Source organism: Sceloporus occidentalis, unplaced genomic scaffold (assembly GCF_023333645.1).
Source record: "Sceloporus occidentalis isolate IW3139 unplaced genomic scaffold, rSceOcc1.0.p SCAF_215, whole genome shotgun sequence".
NCBI lineage: Eukaryota > Metazoa > Chordata > Lepidosauria > Squamata > Phrynosomatidae > Sceloporus > Sceloporus occidentalis.
This window is the reverse complement of record NW_028317195.1, coordinates 164472-184380: the sequence shown is the minus strand read 5'-3', so window position 1 is coordinate 184380 and position 19909 is coordinate 164472. Positions and strand designations below refer to the sequence as shown.

The following is a 19909-nucleotide window of genomic DNA, read 5'->3' as shown; positions in this document are numbered from 1 at the left end:
TTTAGATTAAAATTGAGAGATATTATGAATGCTCTTGCCTACTACAGCTGCTCCTGGGGTCCCTTAGAGCCATAATCCACACTGCACCATCTATATATCCTACAAGATGTGGAATACATTTAAATATACCTTGGCCCTCACAGCACAAGGTTCCCAGCTCATCCTGATTCTTTTTAATAAATATTTTTCTGCAGGATTACTACCCTCACAGTTTACATGATGTCTTAGTGCAGGTTTAACTGCTAAAGGGAAGCTCTTCTGTCATAACAAAATATGCTCCTTCGAACAAATTAGAGAAACCCATCAAATCCCCCATTCTGAAACATTCTGATACCTACAGATAAGAAACTATGTAGACTCAATGGTGTCCGGGTTTGGTAGCCCCGAACTAAACCAAATTAGAACATATCTACTGAGGAGATGTAAAACTGAACTCAGCACACAATTGTATACTTGTGTTAACGACAAGCAGTCACCAGAGGTCACAAAATGTAAAACTAGCTGGGGAAAATGATCTCTTGATGAATTATGGTAAACTCTCTCAGAAATATTCACCCCCTTACAACATTTACCAACCTTAAAGAGTGGCCATATAAAAATGTGCTGGTATCCAGACCCATCAAGACGGAGCAAGCTTTTTTACATGGTTGTGGAAACCAAGCCGATTATTTACATGTATGGTGGGCATGCAGTGGACTCACCTTGATATGGAACCATACTTTTCAACTGGCATAGAGAGCCTTGGGAATGAAAGGGACTTCTTCACCTGAGAAGGCCTTACTGTACCTAGACTATCAAATTCTGACTAGATTCTACAACGCCTAATACACTGCATACAGCAAAGATAAAACACAAAGCAATAGCAAAACATTAGAGAGGCATCTTACCATCCCAGAGTGAAATCCTGACTAAACTCTGGAACATGTTCTTCATGGAAAAAAATCACTGCCATAATTCATGACAAACTGGAGAGATAACGAGAGATCTTGGAGCCTCGGTCCTCGACTATCAGTGCATTATGATCAAACCATCAAATCTACGTTCTGTGAGTTTGCTTTCTTGTTACTGCCCATATTGGCCCTAATTTCTTTCTGTTATTCTCTTTTTCAAAACTGATGTATAATGGTTGTGTAACTGAAACCGCTTGGTAGAAACTGACTGGGATCACTAGTTTTGTGAAGTATTTATGTATGAAATACTAATATGCCTGTTTTTCCACCTAGGGGATATCGTTGTTACAATAAATTGTTTGGCCCCTTGCTAGAGGGATAAAGATAGGAGAAGATGGGCAAACTCTCCTATATTTCTTCAAGTGGACAGATGTACCGTAAAACTTTTACCTTGCTGAAAGTTTGCAGGATTTGGTTAATGATGGGCATTGTTGAGCCATTAAAAATGTTTACCATTTGAGGCCAAGCCAAATGGGTTTCCCTGTACTACTTATGGATGTTTGTGACAAATGCAGCAGTGTTTGCTACTTTGAAATGTGAAAGAGCTTAAAATATTTAAACAAGAAAACCAGGAGTACAACCATTTTATGCAAATGGTTTCGTTCCAAGCCCATTAAACAAGCTTTGAACTCCTACAATGCCAAACGGGGAATGGGGAAAAGTGCAGAGGGTAGCACAAATCATGGTTCTTTAATGAAGATAGCTGTTCTGCATGAGTCAGCTACATTGCAGATTACTTCAGATATCTGAATCTACCAGTTACATAAATAAATGGATGCCCTCTCTTTCACATGCACAAAAGCAGCATTAAATGCTTGGCACAGACATTTGTCTATCCAAGATGTAGTCTGCCTTACAATTATTTGTTTCATGATTACCTGATGACTGGGTCTTACAAAAGTACACTCTGAGCCCGGATGGCAAATCTATGCACTTGTTGTCCATCTCTATTTCCCATGGACGTCACACGAGGACAATTTGCTTTCTTGATTCCGTTGGTGCAGTAACAACGGGTCATATGATGTCATAGTTGGCTTAGGGTCCCTCCCCGGACAGCTGTGGGTGGCCCAGCAGGAGATTATGGGGGAAGAAGGGAGCGACAGTTTGAATAAATGGTTCCTTCTATTCCCTAATTTACAACCCCCCTCCCTTTTTACCCTCACTCTGTTGTGATTATTATGAATTTATTATCTTTCCCATTACCATTTCTGTATTTGGGTCACAGTTGTGCCCCTGTATCAGGGGACTCACAAGCCAGACCCTCTACGTGACCAGAACAAAAGGAAGAGCTTGTTAAACCATTGGCGGATAGCATGGAGAAAAACAAATAAACAAATTGTTCTTGAAAACTGTATAGCTAAGAGGATGGTCCTTTTTTTTCTTGACACCATTCATGTATCTCTTTGTTTCTCATTTACGCTCTCAATGGGGTTTATTCACTAAAGAGAGAGTTGTCATTTAAACTTCCTCGCTTCACTATTCGTTAATGACAATGCAAAGACATTCAAATTTCTCCAGCACTAAGGTCTGAACTGACCCTGTATGACGTGTAATTTGATAGATAAAGAGCTCTCACTAATTTAACTATGTATTATACATTGCCAGCCAAGTTTTTCCTGCAGCAGAAACTCACTGGGTTTAGACGTTCATAATGTACAGTAAAGTCAAGGCATTATCTGTTTACTGAGTTGACCAATTGATGCGATTATCTTGCACTTTGTTCCTCAATTTCCTGGTTGTTTTTTGTCATTTCACATTCTACCCTTTTTTTCTAGTTTCTCTTCATTCTCCTGGTGTGTTTGCCTTTGTCATTCAATAGGTTTTTTTAACCCCTTAATGACAAAGCCCGTACATGTACGGGCTCAAGATACATTGTTTTCAATGGCTTTAGGGACCGCCCGTTGTCCTTAAGGGGTTAATAACCTATAGATTCTGGCATTTAGACCCAGGGTCTGAGATTTCTACAACAAACTTAGAATTTCGCTTCATAGGCCTTCCGATGTCATCACCTCTGCCTACATCTCCTGTTGTAGTCGTCATTACTCTTTAAAGCCCACACAAAACCAAGTTATAAATATACCGTTTTTTTCCTGTTAGTATATAAAGTTGAGTAAACTGATTATCTTCCTAATACAAATATTACTAACTAATGCATAAAATGTATTTACATAGCACCTATAGATTCTTCAGTACCTTGCAATAATTTATATATATATATATATATATATATATAAAGGGACATAATGTATCTAAAGATTACATATGGTGAGTATTTTCACTCCCTATATGTTATTTGCCGATATTTTTGCAATAATATTGTAATTGTAGATTACAATTATGTTTGTCCATTTATTTCAAGGGTTTGTTATTCTCTGCAGGCCTAGATAACACTGCAATTGATCAAATATTGTATAAAATGATGTATAATTTGCAACAAAAATCAATTTGGTTGGAGCTTCAAATCTAAATGAAATTGAAGAGAAATAGGTTGGTTCATTGTCATTTTGAAGGATGGTCCATCATAACAAAAGCTTGGCTTACGTAATGCTTAATGTGTATGTCACAATATGATGGATTTGTCTAAAGGGTCACAGTTGTCTTGATAAGGTTAAATCATTTTTTTCTGTGGATAATGCATATTTTCGCTATGAATGAGAAAAAATATGTAACATATAATCTATAGAATAGATGAATTTCCAAATTAAAGGCACTTAAGTAGTATGGTACTGCATATGATATACCGTATTTGCTCGATATGAATTATAAGACAACCCCTCAAAATTTGAATATTAATTTAGGAAAAAAGTAAAAGAATATAAGACTACCCAATAGAAAAAAGGTATACTAGTAAATATTAATTCACATTTAAACAATTTTTTCATATTTAATAAAAACTATGATTGAGATATGCCTTAAACCCTCTTATATGCCACTCTGCCCCCCAGATATGCCTTATACCCCATTATATGCCACTCTGCCTCCCTGATATGCCACTCTGCCTCCCAGATAAGCCTTATACTCACCTTTTCAGACTCCCTGGTGTCTAGTGGGGGCAGCGATTGTCCACGCGGATCATGCAGATGTTCACCGACTGCCAGAGAGAGGAGGATCCAGGTCCCCTGCAGCGCTGAGTGCAGACAACCTCCACTTCTGCCTGGGACTTCCGCTGGGGCTTCTATGATGGCGCGCCGGAAGGTCATGTCAAACCGGTGCTCCTTCATAGAAGTCCCGGCGGAAGTGCCGGGCAGCAGCATCTTCACTGGCAGCTTATACTGTATGAAACACAATGCTACTGCAAAGTTCAATGTAAGATAATAAAAATGGCATAATCCAACATGATCTAAAGCCTCCAAAGTAAAATACATGTTTAATACTGTTCCTTTAAGAATCTTTGACCTGACCTCACAGCATTATAAAAGCTTGCTTCATTTGTGCCTCAGGGCACGATTAACGTGTTGAAAGTCTGACAAACTCCTGAATTTTGCCCCTGAAAAACCTGATTTAAAATCATCTATGAACTGTCTGCAGATTTTTATTAATGAGATTCTGAATTTACCCTGCCTTTTTCGGACCAACTGGAGATGATCGAATCCATCTTTATTCTTCGAATCCAATTTTTTACAGCCTAAAGCTATTAAGGATTACATCTACCTTATACAAAGTTGTTATCAGAGACATCACCTGTTTTCCATGTTAATCTGGCCCTATGTTCTCTGATAAACTGAATCTATATTCCAATCCTGTTTTTTACACTTCTCTGCTAAAAATAAATAAGAAAAGATCCATTCATTTTATGAAAGTGAGTAAGTGAATTTATTCATATCTAATCCGGCTAAATAACCTGTCGGTTGGATCACATATAACAAAAATACTTAAATAGGTCCAAGGGAAGAAAACACCCAAAAGAGAAGAATTTCAGCTATATCATTATTTTTATTGTACAAAACAAAGTCTATAAAAATGGAGGAAGTGGTGCCTGGGTGTGTAACATTAACAATATCACATACACACTAAAACAAATTACAGATTAACACAATTTATACACAGCATCAAAAGCCTGGAAAGCATGTTATTTGTCCATTGCAACTGCTATAACCCATTATTTGACGCCTTTCAGAAACTGACGCAATACATCCATGATAAAGCTTTTTATTGGAATAGTTAAGGTGTAAACAATCTCCTTCGAAACAAGAATGAAAACAAAACAAAAAAAAAATCTGAAAGATTTTCTTAGGCAGGAACCCCAATTTAGCAATTGACATTATTACTATGAAGCAGTTATAGAACTTAAAGGCTAGTTGTTCCAAATTTTCCTGTTCCAATGATGTCACTTGATCCACACAAAGTATGGGAACTGTCAATGTGATGCTATAGTGACTGTACAGCCGCATGGGAACAGTGACGGATACTGCCCTCGTTCATAACTTTACAGAATAATGAAATCAGCTGACATACATAGAGGAGGCACTAACCTCACCAGGAGGTTCATTTTTTTATATTTGACAGCTGCTAATTCTCCCATATGATCCTCAACCTGAGATCTTTTGCGACATTCGGTTCCTAATATCACTTGTATTTATGAGGCACGACGTCAATGTTGTTAACTGCTCCATTTCCTATAAATGAAAGTTGTGCCTAGGGTGCTTATCTAAGCTACTGTTAGCTTGGCCAACACCACCTACATAGGAGTAAAAACAAAAATGATGCAGATGCAAGCATAACCCATTTTAACAATCAATATGTCGTAAGAAACTATAGCTACAGGTACATTTTCTCTATTATGAGAAAAACACTTGTAAATCAAATGTGCATGTAATAGTTTTGAAAAATTGACGGGCACATCAAATTTTTAAAAATGAAAATGAAATTTGCAAATGTAATTCTTCATGTGTTCTTGCTAGTGGCAAACATACAGGGGCAGCTACTTTGTACAGAGTTAATCCAGTAGTCTGACGAGAAGGGAGCATTTGGTGCCTCCTTTTTTACATACAGATGAGTAGGAAGCAGAAGTTTAGCGAAGAGGTTACCTCCTGCTCTGAATGTGGTCTTTGGAGCGCGTGTAAAGAAAAAAAAATACGCAATACAATGTAATATACTGTGTAAGATGATTATGTACATATGTATCAAATTTACTAATGCTATTTCATATGGAAAATGTATTTGTTTCACAATTCTTGTCTTATACACATCTCTTAATGAAAAACAAATCAAATGAAACACCTTTGAAACCAACTATAGTAATCTCACAAAACCAAGTGCCCTCCACTGCGTGAATCCCCCCAAAAGGAGTAAATACAGCTTAAAAACATCAATTCCCCTTATAGGAATACAAAGTTTAAAACAAAAGCAATGTCATGAAAACTCGTCCTTCAAACCTAATACAAAACTGGAAAACTCAAGACTTAAACTAAATCACTCATCGTTGAAGTACCCATTCATAAGGCAATGATCAACATCCTCATGATAGACATCTGTCTGTTCTCCACAAAGCTACTGCAAAATTACTGTCAGCTGACAGATGAAATGTTCTCAAAGTCATTGAGTATCATGAGTATCCATCAGTCCAGTCATCTTTTGTTGTCGCCAATCACATGTTCATACAGGAATAGATGGTACCAACAGCATAAATAAGCATTTATTGTGGCTTGAATTGTGAACCTGCAGGTAGTTGCTTAGTGATAACACCAACACACAACAAAGTCAAGGGTGTGAAAGAGATCCCACAAAAAAACAGTATAAACATTGCAAAAGAAATAGGGCGGGATAACTGGCACTTGGCATTAAGATATGGACACCCTAAACTGGGTATTATTATAACAACCTCCTAGAACTTAACACCACCTCCCAAGCCTTACATAATCTTTCCTAAAAAAACTTTCACTCACACATACACAAGTAAACATACAAATATAAAAGGTGGAACGTTCCAGCTTCGAAGGGACTACCTCTAGTAGTCCAAGCTGTAGAGCTCTCGTGAGCATGGGAGCTCACAGTGCAGTGCCTCCTAAATAGAATGGTTTGAGGCTAGACAAGCCTGTCCCTTCAAGTCTGGAGCCTGTTGGAGACTAAACAGGAACAGAAATGGCATCTCTTCTTTCACTGGTCCAAAGACCTTCTATAGTGCAAATGGTACCAAAAGCCCTTTTCCTCCCACCCACCTCCCCATCCCCAAAGAACACATTAATCATTGATATTGTTAGAGGGATGTGGAACACAACATTGGAATGTGTATACAAATCAGCTCTGGTGCAAAGTGTAAGGTTTGTGTAATTGCTTTAGCAACCCCCGGAATGTTCATATTCTAGTGTTACCACCAGAACTAATGTTGATACTCACACATTGTGTTCTTCAATCCTCTGGCTCTAAAAGGTAAAGCATCTGTAACTGATGAAAAACCCATAGAACACCTCTCTAAAAACAACAACTAAACAATGATATAATGCCCTACAGCCTCGATGTATTAAACAGAAAGAGTAATATCACTTTCCCTCAAACTCTCATACCCTAGTGACCCTATTCCACTAAAGCCATGCTTTCATCACTGAAGATGAGAAGAAATCATGAAACTAGAAAATAAGGTGTGCAGTCCCAGAAACATGTTCTGCTTAGAATCATGTGGTGAGTCAGCGTCACCCTGGTGGACGGCCAGCAATGTGTTACATGTGGTTATAACCATTTCCAAGTAAATCAAATAAACAATGTGAATAGTCCAACTGTGTCGTGATAATTTTGTTTATTGTGAATTTGAAAGTAAGTTGTGTGGTCCAAAGGATGGATTGTTTGCAATAGCCTATACATGATACCCCATCAGTCTTTCTGGAATATCGTGTAACTCACCTCATTATTTCTATCCTTTCCATCAGTGTGGAAGCTTTGTGTTCTGATTAGTTTTAAATGAAGTATTTTCTAAATGTAGAACTTTACTGTAAAAATATATGGCTCACCCCTCTCCTGTGATACAAAAGTGGTAAGAAGTGGGTACCTGATGACACTATAGGATTGATATTGATACTGAGAAGGTGATGGTAAGAATATGTAATGAGAAAGATCGGCTAAAGATCATAATTTAGCTTCTATTTAACAAAGGCAGATATGGGGGTGCAACCACGGATGCAGACATAATTGTGATACCCCCTCATTTCTCGTTTCTGTATGAAGCAAACCAGGTCCAAACAAGACCTCACATAAATCTGATTTAGCCCAATCCCTGAGAAGCTCATATACCATGCAGATCATTGTCTAGCATGCCTAATAATTCCATGCTTACTGTAATCATTTAGGAACATAACCACCATATGTTGTGCCTTAACAATTTTTGGTATTTTTAAATATGGTGCAAGTTCAAGTTTATTTTAAGAATTTGGGGACAATGTTCCTGTTTGACCCTTAGTATCCCAAATGGATTTCCTTGAATTGTTGAATCATTGTATTGCATGATATGTTGAAACTTAGACGGGCTTCCATTTTATTAATATTTTATTCATACTTTGTTTTTGCTTGTATTGCACAAAGCACAATGAAGATGAACCAGAAGATGTTCCCAGCATTCTTCTGGAATTCCCTCTCCTTTAGGGGTAGAGCTGCAAGAGTTAAGTAAACAAGGGCATTTTCAGTAATTATTGAGAGTAGGCCAGGTAACAGAAAAAAAGGTTCAGGGGAGAGGGATTGAGTGCACAAATGGAATGTGATGTATATTGAGAGAACATGTCTGCATTTTTAAGAATATTATATGGGCCATTTATAGAGTATTACGCATTATAAATTCTAAGCTGCTGACAACTGTAAAATAGATCGTTATTATTTTTGTCGGCTCAGTTTTCACCCCATGATTTCATAGCAATGATACTGGGAGATAAAATGTTCACAAAAAATAAAAGCAAGAATATGCTCTCTTTTATATATATATATATATATGTATTGAAGCTAACCCAAAGGTTGGTCTCTGATAACTAGCCCGATATGAGACATCAAGGTTGGAGCTGTAAGCATGTTTGCGGCATTCCCATGGTAAAGACCCAGCTCTTGTGATGCCATATTCAGTAACACTGGTTACTGCGACAAGTTTAGTAAAAAGCAGAAATCAGACACATAGTAAGGAATCGGTCCCTTTACCTGGGTAGGGCAATGTAGGTTGAGGACATAAGACTGCACTATCCCCAGTCCCAAAGGTTTGGTCTGCTGATACCCTTGATAGAAAGAGAGGAGATGAGGGTGAGTGAGTAGAGGACAGAGGACCAAAGTCTTAGGAGCAGCCACACCTGTCTACAACCATGCCAGGGATTTTCCCGTAAATAATTTGTTGTTTGTCATTAAAGTACAGCATGTTGATGGGGGACATTTTGGTTGGGGTACAGCAAGGACCTGCAGACCCTCGTGGGTTTGCTTGTTGCACCAGATGGGTATGGGGGTACTTCTGCATGAACATGTACTCGCACTGTCCAGAACAATAGTTGGCTTTGTAACGTTTTGGGGCTATGATCCAGTCCCACCCAAAGGCTTCAAAGTCGACGGTAAGTGGGTAGCGACAACAGCGAGACTCAGTGGAGTGTTCATCACAGTCAAGGCCTAGGTTACGCCTTGATCGCTTGTTGTTCTCCATCACGCGTAGCTCCATAAAAGGGTGCTATAGACAAAAGAGAACAGAGACTGAATGAGAGATCCAAACGAAGTATGTTTAAATGAATAACTTACACTACACAGGTCAGAGGCGTATATAGGGTATGGCAGCCATGGCACGTGCCACGGGCGCCATCTCTAGGGGGGCGCCGGTGAGCGGCTTTTAAATGCCGCTCACCGGCATTTTTTTATTTTATTTTATGCGGAGGAGAGGGGCGCCTAGCAACCGCTCGGCGCCCCTCATTCTCCTCCAAGAGCCCTCTACCCCCGTCCCGGTGCCAGCATTTCATGCAGAGCGCCGCAATATGCCGGCATATTGCGGCGCTCTGCATGAAATACCGGCACCAGCGAGCGGCTTTTAAACACTGATGCGGAGGAGAGAGAGGGGCGCCTAGCAACCGCTCGGCGCCCCTCGTTCTCCCCCGCATCAAAAAAAAAGAAGACAGCGTTTAAAAGCCGCTCGCTGGTGCCCGCTGCTTCACTGGTGGGCGCCGAAATATGACGTCATATTACGGCGCTCAGCAGTGAAGCAGCGGGCACCAGCGAGCGGTGCAGGAAGACAGCAGCATCGTGCTCCCGTCACTGGACTTCAAGGTGAGAGAAGGGGTTAGAAAGTGATGAGGGAGGGAGTTAAAAAGTGATGAGGGAGGGAGTTAAAAAGTGATGAGGGAGGGAGTTAAAAAGTGATGAGGGAGGGAGGGGGTTAAAAAGTGATGAGGGAGGGAGGGGGTTAAAAAGTGATGAGGGAGGGAGAGGGGGTAGATATAAGTAAAGAGTGTGCATTAATGTGTGGATGCATTAAGTGAATGAGAGAGAGCATGAGTTAATGTGTGGATGAATTGTCTGAATGAGGGAGAGCATGAGTTAATATGTGGATGAGTTGTCTGAATTAAAGTGTGAATTAGTGAGTGACTGTAAAAGTGTTTGTGTATCATAGATGTATAATTGTGGAAGGGCAAAGATGGCACTAGCAGGAGGTTTGAGCCTTGGGGACCAAGATGGCACAGGCAGGGTGTATATGGGACAAAAATGGCACTGGCCGGACTGTTTGGGGACAAAGTTGATTTGTGCTGGGCTATTTGGGGACAAAGATTGCAAATCTTATGTGTGTAATCTGGGTGCTGGCCAGGTTCTATGTGGGCAGTGTGGACACCAGGGCTGGCTTTGGGGTGTGCAACCTGTGATCTATGCCTGTAATTTAGGGGGTTTTAAATATACCTTTAATGCCGTGTTTTTATGTGAATTCCAATTGATCTGTACCTGCAAAGCTGGGTTTTTGTGTTATTCTGTAGATCCATATCTGCTATGCTATGTTTCCATACATTATTTATGTGTACCTGCAAATACAGGGTTAATATGTCTTATTCAGTTGATCTATACCTGCGATGCTACGTTTCATATATTTATTGTATACCTGCAAATACAGGATTTGTATGTCTGATTCTGTTCGCTTGATATATACCTTCGGTGCTGAGATCACAAGTGAATTTCAATTGATCTGGGTTTGTGTGTTGATCTATACCCGCTATCGGCAGCAGGGACTAATATATATATATATATATATATATATATATATATATATGGGCAGCAGGGGCTAGTAAATGGGTTTTAGATATTTGGACAGGGGCGCAATTTCAGTGCTTGCCATAGGCGCTATTTTCAGTAGATACGCCTCTGACACAGGTAGACAGATAAGTGCATTTAGGATAGAAAAAGACTGAAAGTATAAAATTCATTCGTTCCCACTTGCAAATGCATGGTGAAATTCGCCATTTCCGTTTTCCTTGCAGGGGAATACTTTCTTTGTATAGTTATTTGGTGTCTCTATCTCTTTTCCAACAGCTACTGGTGACTCTCCCTACAACGTTCCATTTTTCTTATTCAGAATTACAGTATATGTTCTAAGTCTGACATCACAGCAAAGGCTTAGCTGGGGTGTTTTATAAAAATAAACCTTAATTTCCCATTATACCTAAAATTAGAATTCTACTGTCAGCCCAAGCAGGAGTTGCAACACATTTCTGTACTCTAGTGCATAGACTGCTGAAACAAATGCAGGTACCATGTAGTTCCTCTTGAAAACTATCAGAAGTGTCCTAGAGCAAAGAAGCAAATTAAAACGTATTGCGGCAGCAAGATGATCAGAATGGCGACCACCATTGGAATTCCTAATGCCATTGTCCATAACATTATTTACAACATACGGCTTTTCTATGATATTATTTATGACAACAAAACAGCTTAGCAATTACTGGAAATTTTTATGCTGAGGAGGACTTTAGTGTAATATAGTCAGGTGTAATGGAACTGTAGCAAAAAAGACACCCCATTCATACCAAGGTGGCTACATTTAACCATTGTTCCATATACAATTCACATATTGCTGAACAGCACACGTAAAGTGCAGCCCTGCAGTATGTGAGATGTATAATAGTAAATGACTGTTCAATAAGTTTATACACACAACTGGACACAACACGTCAAAGAGTTGACCCAGTTATATACATAGATGGCCTAGAATATTTCATTAGGGTTTAGCAGGCAGCAATAAATGTGGCTCGTCTGTTCTGTGATATTTCTATTCTAGGGGGACTTGATTAGTTTTCTGTTTTGGGTACGTACCAACCCCTCTGCTCCTGGACCTAGCGAGGTTACTGCCAAGTCATTTCCGTTGGGGTCAAAGGCATTGATTTCGATGCCCCAGTTGTTGTGTGGTTGTTTAAACCAGTTCTGCAGTACATGTTTGAAGTCGATGCTTTGCCAGTGACCTGTACGGGAATGTAAGTCAATCTTCAAGGAGCGGATGCGGATGTGTTTACTCCCTTCCTCTGTCACAGGTTTGAGGCGAAGGATCTGTAGATAGACAGTGGATGTGTGCTGCACTGGCCTCAGGTACACCCAGAGCTGAGCCTTTACAACTTTGGTGAACATGATCTTTGGGCTAAAGTTAAAGTAACAGCAGTGAGGATTCCCATCCACTCTGACCACCGGGTCCGCTGCAAATGGAAAAAAGAGTTATCACCATTAAATTCTTACATTTACAATGTCCTGCGGAATATTGTCCTCATGCATTACAATACTAAACAACACATCCAAATAATGTATAAATCTGTTGATTACAGTATAATAAATTGCACGGTAGTGCTTTAAAATTAGGCTTGGAATTTCCAGCACTTTGTAAACATTTCCAGGTATCTACATTAATTCCTTCACAAACGATGACGTACAAGTTACATCATTGGTTAAAATCGCTCCAAAGTCACAGCAATCATTGGGATCACAGAGGCCGCCTGTTGCTGACCACTCCATGACCCGAGCAGTCAGTCTTCAGCTGATCCCTCACATTTCTGCACATGTAATCCCTTCTACAGTGAATGACATCCATGGGTAACGCCAGATGACAAAGTATTGCCGTTGTCTCTGTTCTCTGCCTCTTTCCTTCTCACTTTGATTGTTAGTTGGAAAGAGGCAGAACAGTAAGTAAACAGAGCTTCCGGGGTTCCATGTCGCAGATTTACTAAATGTATATATTTCTATTTTTTTAGTTAGAGTATGGTGGGTGATTAGTTAGTCTTGACAGGCCCATTTCCCCTTTAAATGGAGGTGTTTCCCGCAATGTCAGCAGAAATGCCCCCAACGTCAGCGGGACGCCCACCAACGTCATCGGCACCGCCTGCTCATGCCAGTGGGCAGTCCTGGCCGCATCCCCCAAGGGAAGGCTCCAGGTAGCCAGAGCTCATAAGCTCCCAGGTATGCTTACATATATGAATATAGTTTCAAAAGAAAGTCCTACTTGTCCCAAAAAAGTGTGTGTGGGTACACTAATTGAGAAAGAGTTTAATTACAGTTAAAAAAACCATAATGAAAACCTGAAGATTGCTCTGGTCCTGTAGAGTAAAATAGCCCTGGTGCTTAAGGGGTTAAACTGCTGCACTCCACAGTATTAGGGCCTCTCAAACAAACCTGAACACAAGCCACTGTTTTGCGTTCTCTTTCTGTGTTAAATACAATCTTTAAATTGCATTACTTTCTTAAATCATATACCTACCCCTTTTGTCTAGGCACCCCTTTATTTGCAATGTAGCCCCCACGATGGCTGCTGCTTTTAGGAGCATGGTAACTGCATTGCGCTTTTTTGCGCATACACAACCACTCGATGGCAGTGAACACAGAATCCCTCGGCAATCACAATGACAGGACCAATACTCCTTAACAAGGTGTGCAAAAAACGACCCTATTCAGTAATTGAAGTGAAATAAAATACAACGTAGTGCACAACTTACTGATCAAGTGAATGCGTTTTTGATATGTTTTCTAGGAATGCACGGTTAGGTCACATAACTGCCTAACTTTTTAGAGATGAAAAAAAGCGTGATCATCATCATGGGAATGCAATGAGCTCATCATAATGCCGATGCCCTGGACAGACTCTTGGTCAAGACTATAACAGCTGAGAAGGCAACATAAGCTTGGGAACAATTAGATGTGCCAAAATGCCCATTGTGCCCAATTCTTACCCGAAACAAGTATAGTCAGTTATGCTGACATTTTCATTTTTTTTATTTCACTGGAAAACAGGCATATGAAAAATAAAGCAGCCACTTTGTAATCTTCAGTCTTGTAGACACAACTACTTGCTGCATTACTATTATTAAAGCAGGCTTTCATGCCCATAACATATCTGCAATTTTGTAATTAAAACCACTTTAAAGGACAGTTATTCCCATTTAACCGGTGGAAATAATTTCCATTAAAATGCTATAAGAGCATGATATACTATATATAGGTTATCTATGCTTCACACTCAGAATCTGCTGTAGGGAGAGCTTGGCTGATTCTATACAAAGCATAGAAAAATCAGGGGGTACGGCACCTGGAGCTCTTTTGTTTCTGGGGGGAGGTGGCTTCATGAAGGGGTATGGCTAGCCACATTTAAGAGTGGACCAACCCACAGACAGTCTTCAGTGGTTGCAGAGTAGGAAATAAGTGGACAAGGTTTACCACCATTCCCCTGCCTGGGGAAGAAGATGCTGACCACCAGGAGACCCAGTGATACCTGAGATTTCCCAGGTATTCTCCTCACTCATTGAACTGTGCAGAGTCAGTTCAGCCATTCTTGTTGGAAAAAACTCCCAGTGAGGGGGTAGAAAACACAACTCGTCCTGTAAACTCTCCTTTTGGTGAATAGACCTCAATGATGACAGTGAATCCAAATGCAATTCAGGATTCATATTTTTACAGCATCTCATCATCATCACACAAAAAAGACAGTTCTATGTTCTATTAAAGTTCACTCTTTTTAATCAGTGCTTTTTCCTTGCTGTTCATTTTCCCATTCTTTCCTCTCCCTCCCATTCTGTTTCTCTTCTCTCCCTCCTCTTTTTTTTCCATGACTGGGGTCTTAGTGGCACCAGTTCCTCAAGAGAGACAGAGCCCCGAGGGACAGACGGAGGGACATCTGTTTCTAATAAAACTTCTAGTGTAGCAGGCCATTTTAGAGCTCCCCAGGGAGTAATGAACACTGGGGAACTCAGCCAGAATTCCTCCAGTATACAGCCAAGCGAAACAATCAGCTCAGCAAAGCCCACAGAACCAGAGACAAGAGGGAAAGAAACGGGAGGGGAGAAAGAGGTAGAAAAATGAGAACGAGAGCATGCAAGAGAATTAACAATAGCAAGAATGAAAGAAAGCATCAAGTGAAAAAGAGATAGACGAAGAAGGAAATAAGAAGTACAAAGGATGCATTAAACCCTTACTGTACATGATATGGTCATGGCACAAAACACAGAAGTACTGTTTCATTAACCTGCAAGAGGTTCCAACAAAAACTCAATATGCTCAGTATATGACAAAAATAGCCTATTAGAAGTATGCAAATAAGAGACTTGCAGGTGCTTTTTGTGAATGTAATATAAATAAACCTTCACTGTGGAGCACATTGAGAAGCATTGCAACACATTATTAATAATACTCAGCAGTCCAAGTGATAAAGCCTACAAGTGCACATAAGCCTAGTTATATGACATCATTGGTTTAAGTGCCCCCCCACGCACAATGTATCAGTCTAAAAGAACTATGATCTAGAATAAAAGAACTGTAACAAATAAACCTCCATTCAAGGTAATCAAAGTGGCTGCATTGTGAACTGCAAGTTGCTTAGTCACTCATTTCATTGGAGCAAGAATGATGCTTTCCAGAAATATCTAACTAAATAATAATAATGCAAGGGATAAAGAATGAGAACAAGAGCAAGGCTGAGGAGTCACAGTAATGGTATGTAGAGTGCGGAAGGAAATCAATTAGCCATACAACAAAGAAGAGTAAAAGGGGGTAGTGTATTAACTATGCAAGGTAAAGGGGGAATGTATATTCTCATGTCCAGTGCAAGGGCTAGGTCTCCATCAATGTGATAGGAGATAACATTAAAATATTACAATTTTTAAGGTTAAAAAATTAGGCACATGGGTTTACTGATCATTATTATTATTTAATTTACATAGTGCCAATGTTTTAAGTAGAGCAGCTACACAAGTGTAAGCACTATTACAGTATTATTTGACATATTTATAGGTTAACTTGAGCGTTAACTTGAGGAACGGTGGCGAATAGTGAGGTGGGAGGAAGGTGTTAACCTTAAGGGATTATTTTAAGTCAATTGTGACACAGATGCAGAGAGCATGATGGTTTCATCAATGACATTGAGGGAGAGCATTGAAGGAATAGAACGGAGAGAAGATAAGAACTTTGGTTTTAGAGAGACTGAATTTTAGATATTATGCAGACATCGAGTTAGAAACAAAGGTAAGGCAATTAGTGACACGATCAAAAAAATAAGATTTGCATGTCATCATAGAAGGGTACTGTAAGCCAAAATACAAAATTAGTTTGCTTACGGAGGGTAGTATAAATTGAGAACAGAAGGGGTCTGCACTTTAGCTGTTAGGACTAACTAGTCAGTTAAAGAGTAGCTATCAAGTACAGTTAATTCATATGGTATATGAAATTTGTTCAAGAAGCTTGGAGGTGAGAGAAAGTAGAGCTATAGGGAGATAGCTTGACAGTATCTTTTTCAAGACAGTTACAGTTGAGTTATGGTGGCGTGTTTAAGGTCACTACACAGAAAGGAAAAAAAGATGAAATAGGTCTGGTTGGAAAGTAATAGGGCCATGTAATAGGAACATAGCATGAATTCACAGTCCAGAGTATCATATGCAGATCAAGACTTCCTCTTGCTACATTCAGAGGAACAGGAGCAACAGCCAAGATGTCTGGTTAGTGTCATGTGTCAGGGTTGGAAATAGTAAGGGTTGGGTTGTAGAGATAAGTAACAAGGTTCAAGCATGATGAGTTGGACAGAGAGGGGAGAAGTAGAACAAGATTGAGAGCAAAGTTCTCTGGTTGGGTAAGGTTCTTGGGAGATTTGGGAAAGATTAGGAACAGAGTTTGAAGGTCTGATAAAAGGTGGTGGTCAGGTGGAAAGGAGTGTTGGACAAGAACAGGCTAAATAAGGTAGAGTAAGGTCCAGGATGTCTCAAGCTACATTATTGTGAGTAAAGATTTTAGTATACTGTGTAAGATTAAAGGACAACGTAGCTCAAATTGCTGAAGACACTAATGCTGGTTCTGATAGAAAGTTTTAAGAACACACAGTTTATCTCAATTTGTTGCGTATGGGGCTGCATAGCCACGGACCAGTCATGGTGCCTATGCTGACCCCTGTCCACTGCCGAAAGTGCCTACAGTGGGCATGTGAGCATAAGAACTGGACCACGGAGCAATTGAAGAAGGTGGCCAATTGAAGAAGGTGGCCTGGTCTGATGAATTATGGTTTCTCTTTCATCATGTGGATGGGTGGATGCATTGCTTACCTGGAGAAGACATGGCACCAGGATGCACTATGGGAAGAAGGCAAGCCAGTGGCATCAGTGTGACACTTTGGGCAATGTTCTGCTGGGAAACCTTGGGTCCTGCCATTCACGTGGATGTACACCCTTTCATGGCTATATACCCTGATGGCATTGGCCTCTTTCAGCAGGATAATGTGCCCAGCCACAAAGCTAAAATGGTCCAGGAATGGTTTGAGTTCAGGGTATTTAGTCCAAATCCCCAGATCTCAATCCAGTTGAGCATCTGTGGCATGTGCGGGATAAACAAGTCCGATCCATGAAGCTCCCACATCGCAACTTACAGGAATGAAAAGGATCTCCTGCTAATGTCTTGGTGCCAGATACCACAGCGCACCTTCAGAGGTCTAGTGGAGTCCATGCCTCAACAGGACAGGGCTGTGTTGGAGGCAAAAGGGGGACCTACACAATATTAGGTAGGTGGTCATGTTATGGCTGATTGGTGTATGTTGAAAATTTTGAAAAATATTGAGATAAGTAATAATCAGCTTTTTGAAGCTTGCTAACCAAGTACCCAATTCTGTTGGTACTGTCCAATTCTATTACTGTAAATAACAAAGAAAAAATAAGAACGTCGGAATTGTTGTAATAAATAAATTATGTGCCTAATGGAATATTCTAAATATTTAATAATTCAATTGATTCTTCATTATTGTTATTGTTATCTTTTATGTGTATAATATTTAATACGTGTAATTATGCAGTGCTTCTTACAATTACATATATTCAAAAGGTATGACAAAACTAGAATTGGCAGACTAAGACAAACTGATACATTAGGTAAAGAGGGCACTGCTCTCAAACTTACAAACTATAGGGATATGGGTTACATGGTGATAGATCGGCCACATAATCTTTTGGGTGGGCATAATAACAATACATTTTCAGATGTAGAAGGCAATGATTTAGGTTCTTTGTTCTGGTACAATATTAATATTACTATTCACTGCCTATATAAAGTGGCTTGCATTTAATCAGTTCCGTGCCATATCTCCTCTCTTCTACATATTTTCAGCTATATCTGTAATAAATAATTTTTGCATTAAAGATGTTCCATTCATTGAGCTAACATGTGAAGCAAATAAACGTATTTATTTTTTCTTTCCACTGAATCGTTGCTAACATAAAACCTTTTAGAAACCTTTACAGTTTCTATGGCAACAACATATCATTGCCTGCTTTTGTGTTACATGAAATGTATACATGACTAAACAATTTTTATTTTGGGACAGTTTTGGACATTAACAGAACTAAAAATAATAATTCTGCATTTAGTTATAAAAGTGTTAAATTCCGAATAATGGGTTGAACAGCATCCTTAACTACCAGAATTAGTGTTATATGATCAGCAAATAGCTTTCTTTAGAGGAGTCACAATCCTTTGGCACACAAAAGAATCTGAATATTTACTGTATGTTAGCAAAGCAATAGGGTCCCGCAGAGAAACATTGTCCGCATTTTTTTAACTTTTTACTGTGACAGGAGAGTTTTGTACTATGTGCAAACTTCTTTCATTGCGACACTTTAATTAATTACTCTTTCAGTATATGAAATTCAGCTTCTCTGTGTGCTCTCCTGTCTCCTTTTATGTATCAGCATTCTCGGCCTGCTCTAGTCTCTTTCTTCTTGATAATCTGCGTGAAATGTAAGAATCTAAAATGCAAGTCATTTACATGTAAACGGAAGGAAAAATAAATGCTGTACACCATCCTGCATTTTCCTAGATCGCTCTTCCAAGAGCATAGCATTCTTGAGCTTTATGCCAGCAGATCTTGCTGCATTCCTTTCATTGCTTGCTGTGTTTATTTATTGTTTGTTTTTGCATAACCAAGTAAAACATAAACCAAATGCTGGAGTCAGAATTCCAGAGATCTCAGGAAAAAATAAATCCCAAGTCCTGTCTTAGCTCCACTCTTTTTTTATGTAAGTTTGATAGATAAACTCTCTTAGCCTTTATGTAGATATCTATAGAAAATACGCACTAAAACTGACAAAGACAAACCCTTTAAATAAGTTTAAAAAGTCCTGCTTACAGTCTACAAGTAATGGGGGGGCATACTAAATACAAGATATAAAGGGAGTAGGAGAAACTGTAGGTGGTCAGTGAACAAGATCACCTAGGTTCAGATAGGTAGGCAGCTTGATGCACCACCAATACAAATGTCACGTACATCACATTCTATACTTTGGGGATCCCAATTATAATAAATATCCCTAGCTGAAATTATGTGGTGCCCAGTTGATGGAGACTTTATTTTGGATTTGCTCCTTTGTTTCAATGACTTCAATTGCTTCCTAGACTTTGCTAGTGTTGTCTGTGACCCTCGCCTTGGAAAACCCATTTTGTACCTTGGCTTCTCAGACTGTATACCAGGCAAATACCTGCATATGGAGATCTCACCATTGGAAATTGGGTCTGGCAATATCATTCTGGATAGT

At 39.5% G+C, this 19909-nt stretch overlaps 1 protein-coding gene across 1 annotated transcript in view; it reads right to left on the bottom strand.

Annotated features, from left to right (window-relative positions):
* Positions 1-9192: 9192 nt before the first annotated feature.
* The window catches only part of LOC149277372 (growth/differentiation factor 11-like), a 37223-nt gene continuing 26506 nt past the window's right edge, over positions 9193-19909 (bottom strand). The window contains exons 2-3 of the mRNA XM_089502961.1: positions 12189-12562; positions 9193-9573 (exon numbers count right to left, since the gene is read on the bottom strand). Of these exons, the coding sequence (XP_089359087.1) occupies positions 9193-9573; positions 12189-12562 (755 nt within the window). The remainder of the gene's footprint in view (positions 9574-12188; positions 12563-19909) is intronic.